The following is a 20,418-nucleotide window of genomic DNA, read 5'->3' on the forward strand; positions in this document are numbered from 1 at the left end:
CGTCCGCGTAGTATGTTCCTAGCTTTAAAGAGTGTTCATTGAGTCTGGCAAACACTTCAATCTCCCTAGTATGTAATACGAATGTATGTATCACATTACGAATTTAAAGTTATTAATTTTGAAAATGTTCTAAGTATGTTGACAAGAAATATAAAGTTGGTTGTGAAGAAATGGTGTTTACTTTTTTTTAATTATTTTACCTTTCTGTGGAAAATAATAACCAAATTCTAAGCTTCTTAAATGATATTTGGTTTGGGCCGCTTGATACCACACGTATTATACAGGTTACGTTACGTACCCTGTAGGTGGACTGTTAGAAGTCTGGTGCGTATCCATTCATCATGTTATTATAGAATTTATGGGGTTCCAAAATGTTCCAATTTTAAAACATTTCCAAAAAATTGGGCATAGGCATTTATTTATTTAAACTTTATTGCACAACCAAAGAAACATGTACAAATGCCAAAAGGAATTCTCTACCAGTCAACCAGGTACATTGTACGGGTACCAATAATATACTGTGCAATAATAGAGTGTGGCTAATGAAATATTGCCCCAACTTTTGGCGGGAAATTCAAAAAATCTAGGGCTGGTCACACTTGGTATAGTAGGAGATATAGTTTTGATACTAGAAAATATTTTTGTTTTCTGTGCACACTTATATTGAAAATCAATAGAAATTGCTAATATATGTACAGAAATTTGTCAAAATCTGTTAGCATTTTACGATGTTTATTGGCATTTAAATATTAATAATTAACGTGTATTACAAGTAGTAATGGGGAATGGATGAAAAAATTAAAAGTGCCTGTTCAAATCCTGGCTCGTACCAATGAGTTTTTCGGAACTTACGTACGAAATATCATTTAATATGTACCACTAGCTTTACGGTGAAGGAAAACATCGTGAGGAAACCTGCATACATCAGCGAAGAAATTCAAAGATTTATGTGAAGTCTCCAAACCCGCATTGGACTAGCGTGGAGACTATATAGCCCGAGCCCTCTCAGACATGAGAGGAGGCCTGTGCCCAGCCAGTGGAACGTATATAGGCTAAATTATATTATTTATTTTATTTTTTATATTTTTATATCAAATTACTACTGACCAGTCACTTCACTGATTTCTTCTAAATATTGGTTTTTCGTACGTAAGTCGTTACGTTCCAATATTTTTATTTTATTAATGCTTTCCAGAGCTTCGAGTTTCTCCTTGTCTTTACACTCTTATCCTGTTTATGAGATTTAAGTTTTATTATATTCACATACTTAATCAAAGTTATAGGCAAATGTTAGAACTAGTACTTAAAGTATCAAAATATTAATAGAGCACCAACCTACTATATTGTTTACGACTTGTAAACATTGCAGTTTTTCATTATATACCGCTTCACGTCGACTTCGCTCTTGGTTGTAATTATTTATTAGCTTAAACAGCAAATTGCGGACCTCGCTTGGTATCGTCATTGTTATAATATTTAAGATTTACCCTTAATAACCCGCGAACAATTTGAATAAGTGACATAAATTGACAGCAGACTTTTAGCCTTTTTTTTTAAACCATAGACAATTGGTGATACCACGAGGAAATATCTGTCAACAATATTTGGCTAGCCAGACTCTAAAGGGAAATGTAATGTAAATGTGATAATAAATAACTTATCCGCAACAATAAAGTGAAGAGAATTTGGAATTGCAAATTACAACTGTTATTTGAAGTCTCTAATATATGCTTATTTAACCATTCCACTCTATGAAACGGCATTGATAAAAACGACGCGGAAATCTCGAATATTCTGAATAATCAATTTACTCACGTATTTCGACGATTATTCAGATACGTAACACAGTTATACAAGTTTGAATTGTGATTCAACATGGTTTGTGTGCCTTGCTTCATTATCCCCGTGCTGCTGTTCATCTGGCACAGATTTATTCAGCCATATGTGCTGCGATTCTGGAATCCTTGGGCAGTAAAGGACGCGGACGGGAACGTAGTCAAGACGGAAACGCCCTTCAGTTGTGAAGGAGGAGTTTGTATGTTCGGAAAGAAGAAGTTAGAGAACAAAGCAGATGAAGACAAGAACAATGAAATATCAAAAGAGGAGAAAGAAAAATGCAATGAGCGACTAAAAGCAGAATAGTTTGTTGATGTTTGATTTCCATTGTTTCACAAGTTATGTATTGTTAGAGCAAATGCATTTAGCCATTTACCACGTAAATTTACATACTGTAGACTTGTTTTTGTAACATTATGTGATTCCATGTTATTTAATTCAATTTTATTCATGTTAAGGAAATAAAAAGTTTAAGTTATCTAATATTGGACATGTCAGCTAGATTAATTTGAATGTTAATTAATTGCACTTTGCTGCAGGAAGTATTTCTGTATATTTTGTTGTAAAGAAGGTGGACAAGTTTTTTTACACACAAAGTCAAAATTAAATAGGATAGTCAAATGTTTTTTGTTTAACTTCCGTAATTTTTCAAGAGTTGTCCTCTACATACTAACCCTTCAAGTGGCATATGTCATTGTCAGAATAGTAAAGTACAACCTTTGTTTCTGTGTTGATATTTGATAGATCTGTTGGGGGAAGGAAGGTCATTTTAGAGAAGATACATATTCATTACATGAACCAATTTGGATGCATTCAATAAATGAACACGATTTTTCTGCTATCTGTTGTGAAATAAAACAAAGGTAATGGAATTCGGAAATTTTATTTTTGCCATTCTATTGCCATGATTTCATAGTGACAAAAAATTGCTTGTGTGAAAGTTTGAAGTTAAAGAAAAAAATGACAGATTAAAACAAATGGCAACATAAAATACAGGTAATATTTATAATTCTATTAAATTACAAAAGGCTTTTAATTACTAAAACTGCCAAATGAATGTAGATCTTCTACTGATGATGATGATAGAAACTATTTTATTACAATTCAGTGTTTAAAATAACATATATTATTGAATTACAAGTCAATGAAAATACTCATAATTATGTCCAGCAGGGTTCTTATAATCTAACTTAAACAAGCTTACAGTCTAACGCGAGTATGAAGTTTCTGCAATGGGATTAGGGATTTATTACAAATTGTGCAATAACATTGCAGACACTTCACACAAGTACCTTAAACATAAGCAAACAATGGTCTGATAAAGCAAGGTAGTTTCATCCTAAACTAGTCAATAGAAGGAAAAATATAATAATAAAAAACCTTGCATTACCAAACCATGATCAAACAATCCTCTCATTCATGGCAACATTCAACAACCTCGGCGGATCCGAAACAAGTGTCTGTGACACTGGCAACACAGCTTCTTACACTTATTTAACATTCTTCAGTTCCACTTCGAAGACTAGGGTGGAATTTGGCGGAATCACTGGAGGGGAGCCTTTAGCACCGTACCTGAGAACAGATGGATATAAATTGAAACATGTTTATCCATACTAATATTATAAATGCGAAAGTAACTCTGTCTGTCTGTCTGTTACGCTTTCCCGCTTAAACCACGCAACCGATTTTGATGAAATTTGGAACAGACAATCTTTAGACCCTGAGACAGAACATAGGCTACTTTTTATTTCGAAAAAAAGGGATGAAGGGGTTGAAAAAGAGGTTGAAAGTTTGTATGGGATTTCTTAATTTTAAATGATAAAACCATGAAACTTTATATTTTAGCACTTGATAAGAAATCATTAAACATATATTTAAAGTCACATACAGGTCGAACGCGATTAATTAACATTATTTTTACCTTTAAAATAAACATGGTGGGAAATAAACATTAACTAAAAGCGGGTAGATTATATTTATTTGTCTACCCCGAACATTTATATAAATTAATATCGGGTAGTTTTGTGTTGTTTACATCTCCGGTGACATTTTGCTGGGACGTCAGTCTTCCGCGACCACGGCCACGTGCAACCTGGCCGAAACGTTGGGAAAAAAGGTAAAAATAATGTTAATAAAATTAATCGCGTTCGACCTGTATGTGACTTTAAATATGTGTACAAAGCGCGAGAACTTAAAGTGTTATATCATTAAACATCTTGATAAGGGATAGGGATAGGGATAGCGATAGGGATAGCGATAGGGAAAGCGATAGGGATAGCGATAGGGATAGCGATAGGGATAGCGATAAGGATAGCGATAGGGATAGCGATAGCGATAGCGATAGCGTTAGCGATAGCGATACGGATACGGATACGGATAATATGGGTATCGTTAGAGGGATACGGATAATCGGTCGGCGGTCTCTTACAATCAATGTGCTCTAAGACGATCGTTGTTTGCTTGCTTGAAGATTACGTTTGCGATAAGTATAAGCAAAATGTAAAAAATTGTAAGGGATAATAGAAAAAAGTACTTTTTACCCACCGATCATAGTGTCGAAATACGGGCTATGTGGGATGTTTATAAAGGTTCCCCCAGCGTATATAGAATTACCTACGCTGTGGTCGATGTGTAATATTTCTACAATCATTGCAAGCAAAAGTATTATGTGCAATCGAAATAATCGCAGATAAATATACCTACAGAGAAACCTACGGTCCCTACGGATCCAAATGAAAATCTTAATGAATACTTTTATTACGCGGGCGAAGCCGCGGGTAAAAGCTAGTATTTTATAAGTAGAACAGATTAATATTACTAACTATTTGTCATATATTGCAATCATTATAAAAAAATGAGTAATGACTAATATCAGTTGTATCCGATTTTAACAAAAATTTAGCAGTTTCATGTGTGTTCTGCATAGCCCAGTTATATTTTCTTCAAATTAAGCTTTATTGTATGAAAGTCGGATCATGGGTCAAATTCAATAGCCGGGTCCACACTGGCCGAGCAGCCTCAAGGGCAGAAATTTCGTGAATGCGCGCAATTTGCTCGGCAACATGGCGGCCGTCAGTCAGCTATTGAAAATAGTTATGCAAGACACACATCGTTCGCGACGCTGCTTGGTCAGTGTAGACACAGTATAAGGAATATTCAGTAGTTAATCTCCGGCAGGTAGATGCGGGCGGTCTCTACTGCGCAAGGTCACGCAGGGTTGAACAAAATTACTTTAAAGTTAATCAATCAACTTCGTACAAAGTAAGTTGTTGTTATCTAATAGGTACTATTAGGTAACTGTAAGTATTAGTGTAACAATACCACACCAGTCAATATTGAATACACAAAAAAATATTATTCATATATTAGTCTCATAAGCGCAATATACTAGATTGTGTAACGATCCCGAGCAAAATGAGATATTCACGGGGACGGCTTTTCACATCACGTATGTGGTAATTTATATGTTATACTTAGATATTATTTAAAACAAAAACGCACTTTCTACTACGTACCATTCAAGTAGGTACGTGTTTTTTTCTTAAATACTGACGAAATAGTATTTACATAAAATGTCTGAATAGATGGTTCCACAATATTTAACTGTACCAAACTTTCGAGATAAGATAGATCGCATCATCTACCTAAATAAAAAACAAGTATTTGGTTACAAAGTAATTAATGTCGTTACAGGTAAATCCTTATTGATTTTAATGCATCACTATATCTCACTTTTACCTAACGCTGCAAAAATATAAGTATAAAAATTGGCCAAGAGCGTGTCGGGCCACGCTCAGTGTAGGGTTCCGTAGTTTTCCGTATTTTTCTCAAAAACTACTGAACCTATCAAGTTCAAAACAATTTTCCTAGAAAGTCTTTATAAAGTTCTACATTTGTGATTTTTTTCATATTTTTTAAACATATGGTTCAAAAGTTAGAGGGGGGGGGGGGACGCACTTTTTTTCCTTTAGGAGCGATTATTTTAGAAAATATTAATATTATCAAAAAACGATCTTAGTAAACCCTTATTAATTTTTAAATACCTATCCAACAATATATCACACGTTGGGGTTAGAATGAAAAAAAAATATCAGCCCCCACTTTACATGTAGGGGGGGTACCCTAATAAAACATTTTTTTCCATTTTTTATTTTTGCACTTTGTTGGCGTGATTGATATACATATTTGTACTAGGGCTCCCGGTCGCGTCCGTGTTTCGTGTACCCGTTGCCGGGTATCCGTTCCCGTGTTACACGAATCCGGATTTCTGGCCCGTTTGGAACGGGTAATTAGGGACCGTGTAATTAAAGTCCGGGTACCCGTGTAGTCCGTGTGTCCGGATCGACGGACTCTAAAAACCCGCGGGTCCGATCCGTTCTCGACGTATATAGTGATGCTTGATGATCGTTCGCGTTCTTGGTTCAAGCGAATATGAAAATCAGTTTAAAGAACCAAAAATGATAAAACCTTTATAACTAAAACGAGAAATGGACAGCGGAGCAATTGTGACTGGGGGACAAATTTTAACTACTCGATTTTTTTCCATGTTTTAAATTTTAGGTATTATTATATAGGGCACGCGTTTTCAGTGGCCTAAATTATTATAATGTCAGAAAGCATGAAACTTGGTATGCACATAGCTTTGACGTTCATAAGAATATATAGAAGTAGAAACACGCCGAGGAGTCAATCTCTTCCCCCCACTATTATATCCCATTTTTAGCGTTTTAAAATTTTCACGAAAGCTATTAAAGGTTTTGATAAGTAAATATTACGAGTAGGTACTTACCAGAAATATGTCTAGGAGAAGTACCATGAAATTCTCTACAATATTTCCATTTTAAGTATATTACTAACAGTCGGTAGTGCTACCCCTACTCATCCCATTAGTAGTTAAACACAAATATTATGCGGGGGCTTAAGCATTATTTTGAAAATGATGAGTTAAAGCTATATACCTTAAAAGACAGTATTGTAGAATTTTTTTATGGAGAATATACTTTTCCTAAATATCGTGATTATAGCTTTCACGGTTTTCATGACAATATAAAAAAAAACTGAAGATAATAATATAAAAATGAGGGAAAAGAGGGGAAACATTGACACTTCGGCGTCTGCGTACTTTTATTTTTTTCTGTTAAGTGTTTGTAAGTTATCTATATACATGTCAAGTCTCATGCTTTTTGTCACACCCTATCCGACTAGCTCAAGTTAAGAACCAGGACTATGGATACATATTCACTTCAAAGTGGTTCCCTCTAAAATAACAAAAAAAAATACCATTCTTAACTAGGTATTTGTAAAACAGCGCGGCTACATCTAGAACTTTTCAAACAAAAGGTTTGTCCATGTCAAAGGGAAGCGGAGTGTGAGGTTTGAGTGTCATTATTATCAGTAAAAATCACCACGGGTATTGGTTATTGTGCCGCCCACAAGTCATTATTATTACCTTTGTCTTCTCATGCGACGTTAATTCTACTAACTTCTTAGATAAAAACGAATAACTCGATAGTTCAAATACATTTCCTTAATTTGAAAGATATTTATGAAATAAAACTGTGGAAACTGAGTGTCACCCGTTGACCAAGGACGCTGTAAAGTGTTCGAAACGTTGGGATGAATAGTAAATTCAGGATACGCGATATAACCCGTTTCCATAGTTATGTATTTATCTATTTAAGTATGTATATCGTCGCTTAGCACCCATAGTACAAGCTTTGCTTAGTTTGGGGCTAAGTCGATCTGTTACTTGTGTATAAAACCAATTCGTATTCGTTCGCTAAATTAATATAAATTTTAAATTTCACCTATTTTTTAAATACAAACCGGCACGGCAATAAGTCGATCGGTCCGCCGGCCGCCTCGTGTGTTCAATACCCGAACGGTGCCGAAGTCCGTGCGTCCGGCCGTCCGGCCCCGAACGCTGATTCGGCACTACACGCGCGAACGGCACTACACGGGAACGGACTTCGGCGGGTTCGGGTAGTTCGGACGCTTAGCACCGCCGGGGTTAAGGGGCCGGGCGCACGGATCGGCGGGTAGTAACGAATATCCAGAGCCCTAGTGCTAACGGTTACTGAGATTATCCGCGGACGGACGGACGGACGGACGGACGGACGGACGGACAGACAGACATGGCGAAACTATAAGGGTTCCTAGTTGACTACGGAACCCTAAAAACCACTTACTTTTCTGGAAGTCTAGGAATTGTGAAGAATGTTATATCCGGATTTTTAGAACTGTTCTCCATACATCCATAAACACTACAGTAACGAAATGACCTCGGCACTGACGTCATTTTCACACACTCATCAAAACAGCGCGCAAACGCGGCCCCGACTGTCCAGCCCAATAATTACCAGTTTCGCATGTTTTCGCTGCATGCGAGGGGAGGGAGGGGGACACACCGCGCGGCGTGAAGTTTGTAAGAAGAGTTATTACTGGTTTATACTGTGGTGTAGACCCGGCTGCTAAGCAAGATTAATAAAAAATCTTAATTTAATACGGAAGATTGTAAGTTAAAAAAACTTACGCCATGTTGGGTGGGCAGACAATGCGCCTCTTGCCGCCAACCTTCATGCCACTGATGCCGACGTCCCAGCCCGTGATCACCTCTTTGGCGCCCAGGCGGAACTTGAAGCCGGGCCCCTTCAGGCAGTTGTCGAACATCTTGTTGTTGGACCTTAGGCGGCCTTCGTAGTAAACCTGGATAAAGATTTTTACGTTAAATGCTATGCCCATATCTTTGATAAATACGAAAAAGAGGGGAAACAAATGGTGGTTCATTAAAACACAGTCAAAGAGTGTTTTAAATTGATACAAGTTGCAATGTACCTCTTCACACGAGCAAGTAAAATCGATACTAATATTATAAATGGGAAAGTGTGTGTGTCTGTTTGTTTGTCCGTGTTTCACGGCAAAACGGAGCGACGAATTGACGTGATTTTTTAGTGGAGATAGTTGAAGGGATGGAGAGTGACATAGGCTACTTTTTGTCTCTTTCTAAAGCGAAGCTGCGAGCAAAAGCTAGTACTTTATATTAGGGTGTTGCTTAGACTTCAATTTAAAAATGTTCTATGTGTCACCTCCTAAAAAAAAGACGAACAATTTGAGGGGATGAGACATACAATAGAACATTAAATTTTAACTTTCATAAAATAAGCAACATTCTAAGCACCAATCATATGTATTGTTAAAAATGCGTGTAAAGTGACTTTCTTAAATATTGTCCTGCCATTTCCTATCACTGTAGCACAAGCATTACGCATTACCTTTCACTTATTAGAAATAGCGATATTTAATATAGCACTGCAGAGTTAGCTTGGTCTGATTACAACCAAAAGTCTTATTGCTCTTCCCTTCTTCTTAGAATGTAAACCATTTAATAAAAGACTGTAAGAATATTTACAACTAACCATAACATTTTTTCCTGGCTTGGCAACTGGTCCGTTTCCGACTTTCAAGTCTTCGATGGCCACTCCCCCGCTGATGGTCTTCTTTTCTTTCTTTTCGACTTGTCCGTTTTGTTGGGCTTCCTTCTTGGCCTCTGGCTTCTTTTTTTCTTTCTGCTGTTGATCGCCTTTACCATCCTTCTGTAATTTATTAAAGTCATATGTAGGTATATGTAGTTTTTTTATTTTATTTGCCGATTATAAAAGATAGGGAAAGTTTGAATACGTAGACGAAAAAATTTGCTTTGTGCGCTTAGTTCATGTTCGTATTTTCTCCTGGTAACAACAGATTATGAACAGAAAATGTATATGGAGATGATGAGTTTATGGATTCAACAAGTCACTCGATCATTTCCATACATTACTCCACATTTAAATGGCGTTTCTTATTATGTCCACAGTCCACACAAAACGAGCTACCCACCTGGCACGAATGTACCCACCCGGACACACAACACGGCCACAACGCGACACGACAACGCGACGGCGCGCGGGGGGGGACAACGAGGCTTTCTTAGGGACTATCACACACAGGCGACGCATGTCCTAAGACGCGGAATGGACATCAGCGCCGCGCCGCCCGAGTGCGACGCGTCGCTTGAGGCGCGTCTTACGTCCTTATACAAAATGTACTGAGACGTTTTTTAAATTCACTCGGGCGGCGCGGCGCTGACGTCCGTTCCGCGTCTTACGACGTGCGTCGCCTGAGTGTGGGTTGCAGCTTAGTGGATCCAACTAACATTCCAATGGGTTAGGGATGTCTCAAGAACTGCACAATATTACCAACCTTAGGCTTATCAAGTCCATTGACCTGCGGCTCCTTGCCCTCCTTCTGCAGCTTCTTCTTGAGGCGCCTGCGGGCCGACTTGCTCAGCTTGGACGTGTCGACCTTGGCCTCCTCCTTGCTGGTGTCGAGGGTGGTCTCTGCCTCATCCGAGGAGTCTTCCTCTTCCTCGCCTTCCTCGTCTTCAGCTTCCTCCTCATCATCATCATCCTCTTCTTCATCGCTGTGAAAGAAATAGGTACATATAGTTAGAATGTAAGATCTTTGTGCTAGAAGTATATTTTTTTTAACAAAATCACATATTAGTTTCTATAGCAATTATATTCCACACAGAGCGCGGCAATGTGCTCATGCGGTAGATTCAGTGTTGATGTACATTGGTCCAGGTAGGCATGAAATACACACAAGCGACATAAGACATAAGACGCGGAACGGACGGACGTATAATGATAAAATGGGATTACCCACGCGCTGGTTCAGTACAATCCTGAAGGTCACACGCGTTGGGCTCCAGGAGTCCTTAAGGAAGGCAAAACATCGGCCTGAGTGGAGAGCACTGCAATGTACCGCTGTAAGTCGCTACTTATGGTGGTCACGACCCTCAGGTCATGAGGTTTCGACGAAGAAGAAGAAGAATGATAAAAAACGTCTCCTCAGTACATTTTGTATAGGAAAGATCTACAGTCAACCAATTGGAACCCTAGGCCACTGTAGAACTATGTTAGAGTGGCATTATAAATCAGATTGTATGAATCTCTTGATTGATGATGAAATTGGTTGACTGTACGCTTCATAAGTCTTGTAAAACGCCTCTTATGTCTTCCGTCTTTCCTATACAAAATGTACTGAGGAAACGTTTTTTAAATTAGACTCGAGCGAAGCGGCGCGGGCACGCAAACGCGTCTGTTCCACGGCTTACGTCGCTTGTGTGTGGATCAAACCGTAGGTTGCCCGGCCGAGGCATGTCTACATTGAACATTTGCCCAATATTTTCTACATTGAAGATTTGCTATTTGTGTGGACCCAACCATTAAATTACTAATAATTAAAGCTCTCTATTACCTATCACTATCCTCAGCAGTGGTGTTTAGCTTGAAGGACTCATCATTGTCATCTGTGTCCAGGTCTTCACCGTCAAGGATCTTCTGGAGCTGATCCTCGCCATCATCATCAGAGTCTGAGCTGTCGTCGGCTTGGGCAGCTTTCTCGTCCTTCTGTTAAGCAAAAAGCAATAGCTATTTAATGGAATAGTAACAAACGGCCGATCAGCTCTCGGCTAGTACGAGCGAGGGTTACTGTACGCCATTATGCACAATTTATCTCTCGGTCTCTCGGTGTACTACTGTACTAAATGTCATAAAAGAACGAACTAGTACACTTCGGAGATTGTACTAGTTGGGAGCGATTTTTTCAATGAACGAGCAGGCACAACTCTAATTATGGCTAGAACAGCAGTATGAAGAGTTGAATTTGCCAAATAGGAGTCATCTATTTACTTATTACTTCACAGCAATATGGGGTGTCTCACCAAGTGTGGTGATCTGATGACTCATGATAAAGAGGTAAATTTTTCCCATGAAATAGTCTTGACATATGGGAAAGTATCCAAATGAATGGATGACAACAATGTGTGACTATGGCAGTTTACCTTTTGTTTTTTGGCATTTTTCTCATTGCTGTTCTCCAGTTTCCTCTTAGCCGCAGACACCAGAGTGGGTGCCTCATCCTCTTCCTCCTCATCACCTTCAGACTCCTCCTCCTCGTCCTCAAACTCAGGGTCCAGGTAGCCGGTTAAGTGGACATTACACTTTCCTGCAAGTATTTGTTGTGATGAAGGAAGTTTTATATGTATTATGTATGCAATGCACACTTTCTAAATGCATTTTTTTTTCATCAATTTATTATTTAACATTACCAGGGACTACTCCGCGATTCATTATATCGCCGCACTATGTACACTGGTCAAAAAGAGAAATAAAAAAACAAAGTGTGATGTAAAGCTGCATTTTTGGTATGTTATTTGGGGTCCTTGGGGGAATGTAGGACTATATTTTGCAAGCAAAAAAATGGTGTGCTAACTTCGTAATTTAAAAAAAAAAGTAAAAAAATCAGACTTTTTTTGGTATTTGCCGTTTTATTAAAAAACTATGCATTTTTGGTCAAAAGTTGCTTTGTAATGTTGAAAGCGCATTAAATTCCAAACAGTTTGACATCTTTTGTATCAATGTCCGTCAAATATTTTTTGAGATATGAAGCGTCAAAAAAAGAACATTTTTCCCCTTTCTATGAAAATATTCATTTTGCTAATATTTTGAGACAGATATCAGCAAAACAACTCAGACTATTACATAAATTGTAAAATAAAAATGTAGAAAATTTCACTAGCTTTCATTTAAGACCAAAAGTGTGCCAGTTATTTAAAAAAATAGGATTATATCGTAAGTCTAGTATAACTGGATCAGAAATAATCGGTGGATGGTAATGGCCAAATGGGATAGTTTACATATATTTACAGGAGGTGTAGCGGAGAATGAATTATGATTATTTGGGGGCTGTTCAAGTATTACTCAGTCACATATTTGCGTATATCAAATCAACATTTATTTAGTTAGTTAAGTTTACGGTCAGAAAGACCTCAGGATCGACGCTTGGCGGAAAAAAATATTTACGAGTAGAAAACCCTCATTAATTGAATCAGATTGTTCCGAAATTGTTCTTGTACGGACTGGTTTTTAAAGCATATCACTGAGGGTCAATAACATCGATGCAATCTCACGAGCGTTGTCGTTTGTCGTGGACGTGCCTGAATCATAGTATTCTCCGTTTAACGAAATATCAGTACATAGACTACATAGTATGTGTTGTATTGCACGCGCAGGTCTCTCACCGCCGCGCAGGTGTAGTCGAACCATAACTCGACAGTATATACACTGAGGAACAGCTGTCTTTTTGCGCTGTCACTAGTTTTGCGTTGTCACTACATTTGGCGAATCTTCTAGCCAACAGGTTTGCCCTTACTGCGGTGGCTCGCCTCTGCCTTTCTATGTCCTCCTGGTCTTTTAAACTGGACAAGATGTGACCAAGATATCTGACTTCGTGTACTCTCCGCAATTGAACTCCATCAAGCAAAAGAGGTGGTACATGTGTGGGCATATGTGCTGCCTCCATGAGCATAAATTCAGACTTGTCCGGATTGTATCTCATGTTATGCTGGCTTGCGTATCTCTCGCATTCTGCAAGTATCTTACGCATAGCTCCCACAGATGGTGCTAGTAGGACCATATATTATCGTCTGCATATGCGATGTGATTTATCATTTGCCCATTGATGGAGCAGCCAACCTCGGTACTGGTCAAAGCCTGCGACAGCCCATCCATGTACACGCTGAAGAGAGCCGGAGACATACTGCCTCCTTGTCTCACGCCACAGTTTAGCCCGCTCAGTAATAACTCTTCTAACAAACTTCACTCCGCGCGGTGTGTCGAAAACTACTCTCCATATGCACCGAATACATGCGAAACTGGTAAGTATTGGGCTGGACAGTCGGGGCCGCGTTCGCGCGCTGTGTTGACGTGTTGAGTTCGGGAGAAAATGACGTCAGCACCGAAGACATAATTATTTTCGTTACTGTAGTGTTTATGGGTGTATGGAGAACAGTTCTCAAAATGCGGAAATGTCAGAATGTTCTTTAGAATTCCTAGACACCCAGAAAAGTAAGTGGTTGTTATATTTTTTGCAGTGTTAGGTACATTATTGCTTACGTAAATGGCGTAAAAGTGAGATTTAAAGCTAGAATGACACATTAAAATCAATAAGGATTTATCTGTAACGACATTTAGGTAGATGCTGCGATCTATCTAGCTCGAAAGTTTGGTACCTACTTTTTATTTTTTTTTATACAACGTCGGTGGCAAACAAGTATACGGTCCGCCTGATGTAAAGCGGTCACCGTAACCTATGGACGCCTGCAACTCAAACAGTGTCACATGCGCGTTGCCACCCCATTAGAAACTTGTACACTCCCTTTTGCTGTGTGCCTACTTAAATATTGTGCAAACATCTATTCAAACATTTTATGTAAATACGATTTCGTCAGTATTTAAGAAACAAACACGTACTTGAATCTTTATTAGATAAAAAGGTAGAAAGAGCGTTGGTACTAGCATAGCGCCATACACAATTACTACGAGTAGGACAGTAGCACAGGTACAACCCTGCGTGACCTTGCGCAGTAGTAACGATTTATCCGTCGCCGCTGCCGGAGATTAACTACTGATTTATCCTTATACTGTAACTGTCAGCATCGGTAAGAGGATAGTTAGTGTAGCGGCTACTCCGTCTGATTCGCAAACGTGAGGTCCCCGGTTCCAATTCCAAGAATGACATATCTTTTTGTATTTTTTCTTGTTTTACTCTGATATTTTTTTTTATTATAATATTTATAATTAAGAAAAGTAACAAATTTTTATTATAATATTTATAATAAAGAAATCTTTGCTTAAATGAACATGAGGTATAAAGAAAAAGAAAGGCACTTTGCTAAAAATAAAATTATTTATTTACTTAAACATAAATTTTCGTAACGTTTATTAATAAACTTCAAAATAATAACACGAGCTTTTTTATAGTCATACTTGTTGTGGAGAATTTCTGGCCAAAAGCTGCACTTTTGGATGGAAGCAAGCCGCTTTGCATGGTGATATTAGACATCATAGTAAACGATTTTTTCCGAAAATATTGAAATTTCATCCCTTAGGAAACCGAGCGTAGCGAGGTGTTTTATGAAAATGAAAAAATTCTATCTTTTTATTGTATCGTCCGATTTTGACAAAACGTATCTCAAATGAAAGGTATTGCTTTATGTAATTAAAAAAAAAAAAAATTATAAAAAAAGTAAGAAAAAACTTTAAAAAAGTAAATTTACGTCTCACACAGCTCACACTGAATAGCTTCAAAGAATGACAGACAAAATGTACAATGTCGATATATGAGTTTTTTTTATATCAAAGACAGATAAATTCATAGTTGAAAACTAAAGACCGCATCGAAATCGGATTAGCGTTTTTTAAGATACAAGTTGCCAAAGTTGGGAAAATTTGCTTTATATGGCCACTTTGAAATTCCTTTGCCAGAAAGTCAGAAATAGTATATTTTTCTTACACCGAAAAGTACATAGTGACAGTGCAACTCAAAATTAAATAAAAAATTCCGAGGATATCATAATTTCATGCCTTAGGTTAGGACGACGAGCGTAGCGAAAAAAAATCTTATTTTTTTGTACGTCGTCCGATTTTGACAAAACATATTTCAATTGAAAGGTATTGTTTTATGTAACTGTATATGTGTGTATGATGTCTATTACAAATGCATACTTATAACTGTAAGAAAAATATAATGTTTCTGACTTTCTAGCTAAGGAATTTATAAGCGACCATATAAACAAACTAAGCCAACTTTGACAACTCGTATCTTAAAAACTACTGATCCGATTTCGATTCGATTTTTAGTGCTGATTATAATCATGAATCTATTTTTCTTTAATAAAAAAAAACATATATCGATATTATACATCGTGTCTACCGTTTTTTGTACGAAAATTTAAGTTTTTTTTAATCTTACATTTTTCCAATTTTTTTCAATATTTTTTTTTGAGTTACATAAAGCAATACCTTTCAATTGAAATATGTTTTGTCAAAATCGGACGACGTACAAATTTTGTTTTTCGGTTTTCTTAACAGACTTCGCTACGCTCGTCGTCCTAAGAGATGAAATTATGATATATCCTCGGAATTTTTAATTTTATTTTGAGTTGTACTGTCACTATGTACTTTTTTGTGTAAGAAAAATATATTATTTCTGACTTTCTGGCAAAGGGATTTCAAAGTGGCCATATAAAGCAAATTTTCCCAACTTTGGCAACTTGTATCTTAAAAAATGCTAATCCGATTTCGATGCGGTCTTTAGTTTTCAACTATGAATTTATCTGTTTTTGATATAAAAAAACTCATATATCGACATTGTACATTTTGTCTGTCATTCTTTGAAATTATTCAGTGCGAGACGTAAATTTACTTTTTTTATACATTTTTTTTTTCAATTACATAAAGCAATACCTTTCATTTGAGATACGTTTTGTCAAAATCGGACGATACAATAAAAAGATAGAACTTTTTTCATTTTCATAAAACACCTCACTACTAGGGAATGCAGAACCGGTACCAGTCCCAGAACCGTGACTGAGATTTCCGGTACTGGGAAAGAACCGGTAAATCCCGGTTCTTCCGTAATTTTTGGTACTGAGGGTTTACTAGTACATTTGTTGAGGTTACATACCTACAATTTAATGTTCCTACTATACAACTCATGATTTAAATAATTCATATGACCTATTATTTTATTCCGTCCTCTTGACTTCGGCGGCAAGTGATTAGAGAGTCGAGTAGGTATAGGACCTATACCTATGGTTTTTATAAACAGACAACAAGTTAGGCGCGAACAATACTTAATTTTCTATGATTCAACTTCAAATCATACTTATTTTTCTAATATTCAATTATATATATAAAAAAAGTAAAAAACAACAATATAACTGTTTTTCAAACATATTAAAAAAAATCCGGACCTGGGTCTCGAACTCGGGATCATAGACGTGCAAGTCAAATACACTAACCCCTAAGCCAAAAAACAAGGAGCCGCCCGGCTCAAAATATTGAATCATATTCAGATATGGTTACTCGGCAATGTAATTAATTATTATCTCACTAGACGGCACTTTTAAACATTGAAAATAGCGCCATCTGTAAATAACTCGAAAACTAAGAGGTACCAGCGACGATAACTCGCGTTAAGTAGGCCGTGTAGCGATGTACTGAGTTACATGTCTTCCTTTATTTAGTTTAGTCTATGGTCTTACTGACCTTTATTTGCACTAAAACTAAAGCAAAATAAATTTTATACAATGTTATATTGCAATATATATCATATCATGAAGTATTTTGCAGATATTTGTCACAAAATATTGGCAAAACGCTACATTTTATAAATGCATCAAAAATTAACCTTTTTTGACGCTTCATATCTCGAAAACTATTTGACGGACATTGATAAAAAAGATGTCAAACTGTTTGAAATTTAATGCGCTTTCAACATTACAAAGCAACTTTTGACCAAAAACGCATAGTTTTTTAATAAAAAAATAAAAACCAAAAAAAGTCCGATTTTTTTACTTTTTTTTTTAAATTACGAAGTTAGCACACTTTTTTTTTGCTTGCAAAATATAGTCTTACATTACCCCAAGGACTCCAAATAACATACCAAAAATCCAGCTTTACATCACACTTTGTTTTTTTAGCCGATTTTCATGTAAGATTTGACCGATGTAATGATAATTCCAGAAAGATTGGAACGTTTCTGCGTAACTACGTCCAATTAATATAGCCTCTGTACAGTGAAGCCATTTTCATGAACAAATTGCAGATATGCATATAATTGTAAGGTAGGTATTTATTACCACTTTCTTACAAAAAAATTTTACTAGAGTAGATAAAGTAGATTAATATATTTCCTGTAATATTTAGTTAACTTATGAAATGATCATCCCTCTATCTGTTGTTCAAATTGTTAAAGCCTTTAAAAACAATTTTTATAGTATTCCTAACAATTACAACTTACCATTTGTCAAAAATGAAATGGCATCTCCTGATTTGAAGTACAGGTCCAAAGGTACTTGGATATTCTTGTTCTTCTGGAGCGTGCAGACCAGGAAGTTCTTCCCGTCCACCACTACCATAACCTGGCACGGGTCATTATCACCTGTGGAGATGTCCATCGCCGCCTGGGATATGTGGAACGGCTTTTCCACCACTTGGGTGTACCGTTTGTTCGGTTCCATAATCAGTCCTAGTAAATAATATTTAATTTAAATACAAACTTGTAATCATACCTCTTATACAGTCTATTCAGACAACAAAAAACAAGTATTTCTTTGATCATATAAAAAATTTACTACTTTAACTTTAGTACTTATACTACATAAATACATTGCCTGATTTCATTATTTAAAACACTAAGGTTATTATAACGTTTATAATGAGCGTTAACATGCCATAACTTGTATCTGTCCTCCAACAGCTGATTTTGGAAAATAGAACATGGGTTCTGTACGTTGTTCTCAAGAAAGGTTGCTTAAAATCATGTACAGGTTCAGAACTGCTAATTATTGTAATTAACTATTTCGTGAAATAACAATCGAAACATGTTTAAATGTCACAGCTTATTCAAAATCCAGCGGTTGTGGTGCACGTGCAGGTATATGCGCTTTAAAGTATGGGTAGGTAGATGTGCGATGACATGTCTCCGAGTTGAACGATTTCTAGGATTAGATTTAGTGCAGACAGATAAAGCTACAGTAATAGGCATTAAACATTGAAATATTTCGAAAACGGTATGGGTTTCCACAAGAAACATGCTATCGGGTGGAAACACGTGGTGGCGATCTTGCCGGTTAAAATTACTTACCCCAAAACATGGTGGATAAAGATTCAATGGTAACGGCGAAATAAAAACTGTAAATAGGAGTTCCAAGTTCTGGAACTGTATTGACACAAAAGTTCTGCAATAACGCTTTAAAATCACAATGCTTTCAATTTAATTTGGAACTGAACACGGCGCGAACTCGGAATGGCAGGCCGGGAACGAACATGCCACAGATAAAACAGGTTTTTGAACACAATATCATAGACAATTATTTTTCTCACTGAGTTAAGCTAGGAACATACTACGCGGACGTCCGTCGTAAATCGACCGCGGACGGGAATCTGGACAATGGAAATACACATAACCGTGCAAATTAAGCTAGGAACATACTACGCGGACGTCCGTCGTAAATCGACCGCGGACGGGGATCTGGACAATGAAGCTAGGAACATACTACGCGGACGTCCTTCGTAAATCAACCGCGGACGGGAATCTGGACAATGGAAATACACATAACCGTGCAAACTATCGGTCGACGGAGGTGGACGTGGCCTTGAGCGCATGGACGTCAGAACGAAATCTGGCTCGCTGGATGTTTTGTTCCGTGCACACTGAAGCTAGGAACATACTACGCGGACGTCCGTCGTAAAACGACCGCGACCGCGACCTATCAGTGTGCACGGAACAAAACATCCAGAGAGCCAGATTTCGATCGGACGTCCGTGCGCTCAAGGCCACGTCCGCGTCCGTCGACCGATAGTTTGCACGGTTATGTGTATTTCCATTGTCCAGATTCCCGTCCGCGGTCGATTTACGACGGACGTCCGCGTAGTGTGTTCCTAGCTTGATCGGTCGCGGTCGCGGTCGATTTACGACGGACGTCCGCGTAGTATGTTCCTAGCTTGAATATACACTTAAGCTAGGAACATACTACGCGGACGTCCGTCGTAAATCGACCGCGGACGGGAATCTGGACAATGAAATTACACATAAAGCTAGGAACATACTACGCGGACGTCCGTCGTAAAACGACCGCGACCGCGACCTATCAGTGTGCACGGAACAAAACATCCAGAGAGCCAGATTTCGATCGGACGTCCGTGCGCTCAAGGCCACGTCCGCGTCCGTCGACCGATAGTTTGCACGGTTATGTGTATTTCCATTGTCCAGATTCCCGTCCGCGGTCGATTTACGACGGACGTCCGCGTAGTGTGTTCCTAGCTTAAACGTGCAAACTATCGGTCGACGGACGTGGACGTGGCCTTGAGCGCATGGACGTCCGATCGAAATCTGGCTCGCTGGATGTTTTGTTCCGTGCACACTGATCGGTCGCGGTCGCGGTCGATTTACGACGGACGTCCGCGTAGTATGTTCCTAGCTTTAGTTAATATATGTCCCTTTGATGTTTCGATACAGGTACATAGAATCGTCCCACGATAAGTTTGCAACGATTTTCACACCCTCGCCAGTGCAGATGTTATTTTAAACGTCAAACTTTGATGAAATTGTGACGTTTACTTAACCCTTGCAGAGGCGGGGCTATTAAAATTATTCTCTTTGGATCGGACGTCCATGCGCTCAAGGCCACGGCCACGTCCGTCGACCGATAGTTTGCACGGTTAAAGCTAGGAACATACTACGCGGACGTCCGTCGTAAAACGACCGCGACCGCGACCTATCAGTGTGCACGGAACAAAACATCCAGAGAGCCAGATTTCGATCGGACGTCCGTGCGCTCAAGGCCACGTCCGCGTCCGTCGACCGATAGTTTGCACGGTTATGTGTATTTCCATTGTCCAGATTGCCGTCCGCGGTCGATTCACGACGGACGTCCGCGTAGTGTGTTCCTAGCTTAAGCTAGGAACATACTAC

The 20,418-nt window shown here is 38.1% G+C and overlaps 2 protein-coding genes across 2 annotated transcripts; one reads left to right on the forward strand and one right to left on the reverse strand.

The window, feature by feature from the left end:
- Positions 1 to 1,626: 1,626 nt before the first annotated feature.
- On the forward strand, positions 1,627 to 2,708 carry LOC125233963 (UPF0729 protein AAEL015238). The gene has a single exon (XM_048140135.1). It carries the CDS (start codon positions 1,876 to 1,878, stop codon positions 2,140 to 2,142), a length of 267 nt encoding a protein of 88 aa, XP_047996092.1. The 5' UTR covers positions 1,627 to 1,875; the 3' UTR covers positions 2,143 to 2,708.
- On the reverse strand, positions 2,704 to 18,774 carry LOC125233962 (46 kDa FK506-binding nuclear protein). Its single transcript, XM_048140134.1, has 8 exons — positions 18,589 to 18,774; positions 17,743 to 17,970; positions 11,720 to 11,883; positions 11,134 to 11,285; positions 10,075 to 10,294; positions 9,252 to 9,428; positions 8,369 to 8,541; positions 2,704 to 3,408 (listed from the first exon to the last, which is right to left on the reverse strand). The coding sequence occupies exons 1-8, from the start codon at positions 18,596 to 18,598 to the stop codon at positions 3,327 to 3,329; spliced, it is 1,206 nt and encodes a 401-aa protein (XP_047996091.1). The 5' UTR covers positions 18,599 to 18,774; the 3' UTR covers positions 2,704 to 3,326.
- Between the last annotated feature and the right edge of the window lie 1,644 nt (positions 18,775 to 20,418).

The sequence above is a fragment of the Leguminivora glycinivorella genome, chromosome 15 (assembly GCF_023078275.1).
Source record: "Leguminivora glycinivorella isolate SPB_JAAS2020 chromosome 15, LegGlyc_1.1, whole genome shotgun sequence".
Taxonomy (NCBI): Eukaryota; Metazoa; Arthropoda; class Insecta; order Lepidoptera; family Tortricidae; genus Leguminivora; species Leguminivora glycinivorella.

Bases quoted from the DNA above. Each gene is read 5' to 3' on its own strand.
- LOC125233963 (XM_048140135.1), top strand. From the start codon at position 1,876: ATGGTTTGTGTGCCTTGCTTCATTATCCCCGTGCTGCTGTTCATCTGG.
- LOC125233962 (XM_048140134.1), bottom strand. The intron at 10,295-11,133 runs GTAATAGAGAGC...TTTCTTTCACAG, and splicing joins ACTGCTGAGGATAGTGATAG to CGATGAAGAAGAGGATGATG. The intron at 8,542-9,251 runs GTTAGTTGTAAA...ATCTTTATCCAG, and splicing joins AGCCAGGAAAAAATGTTATG to GTTTACTACGAAGGCCGCCT.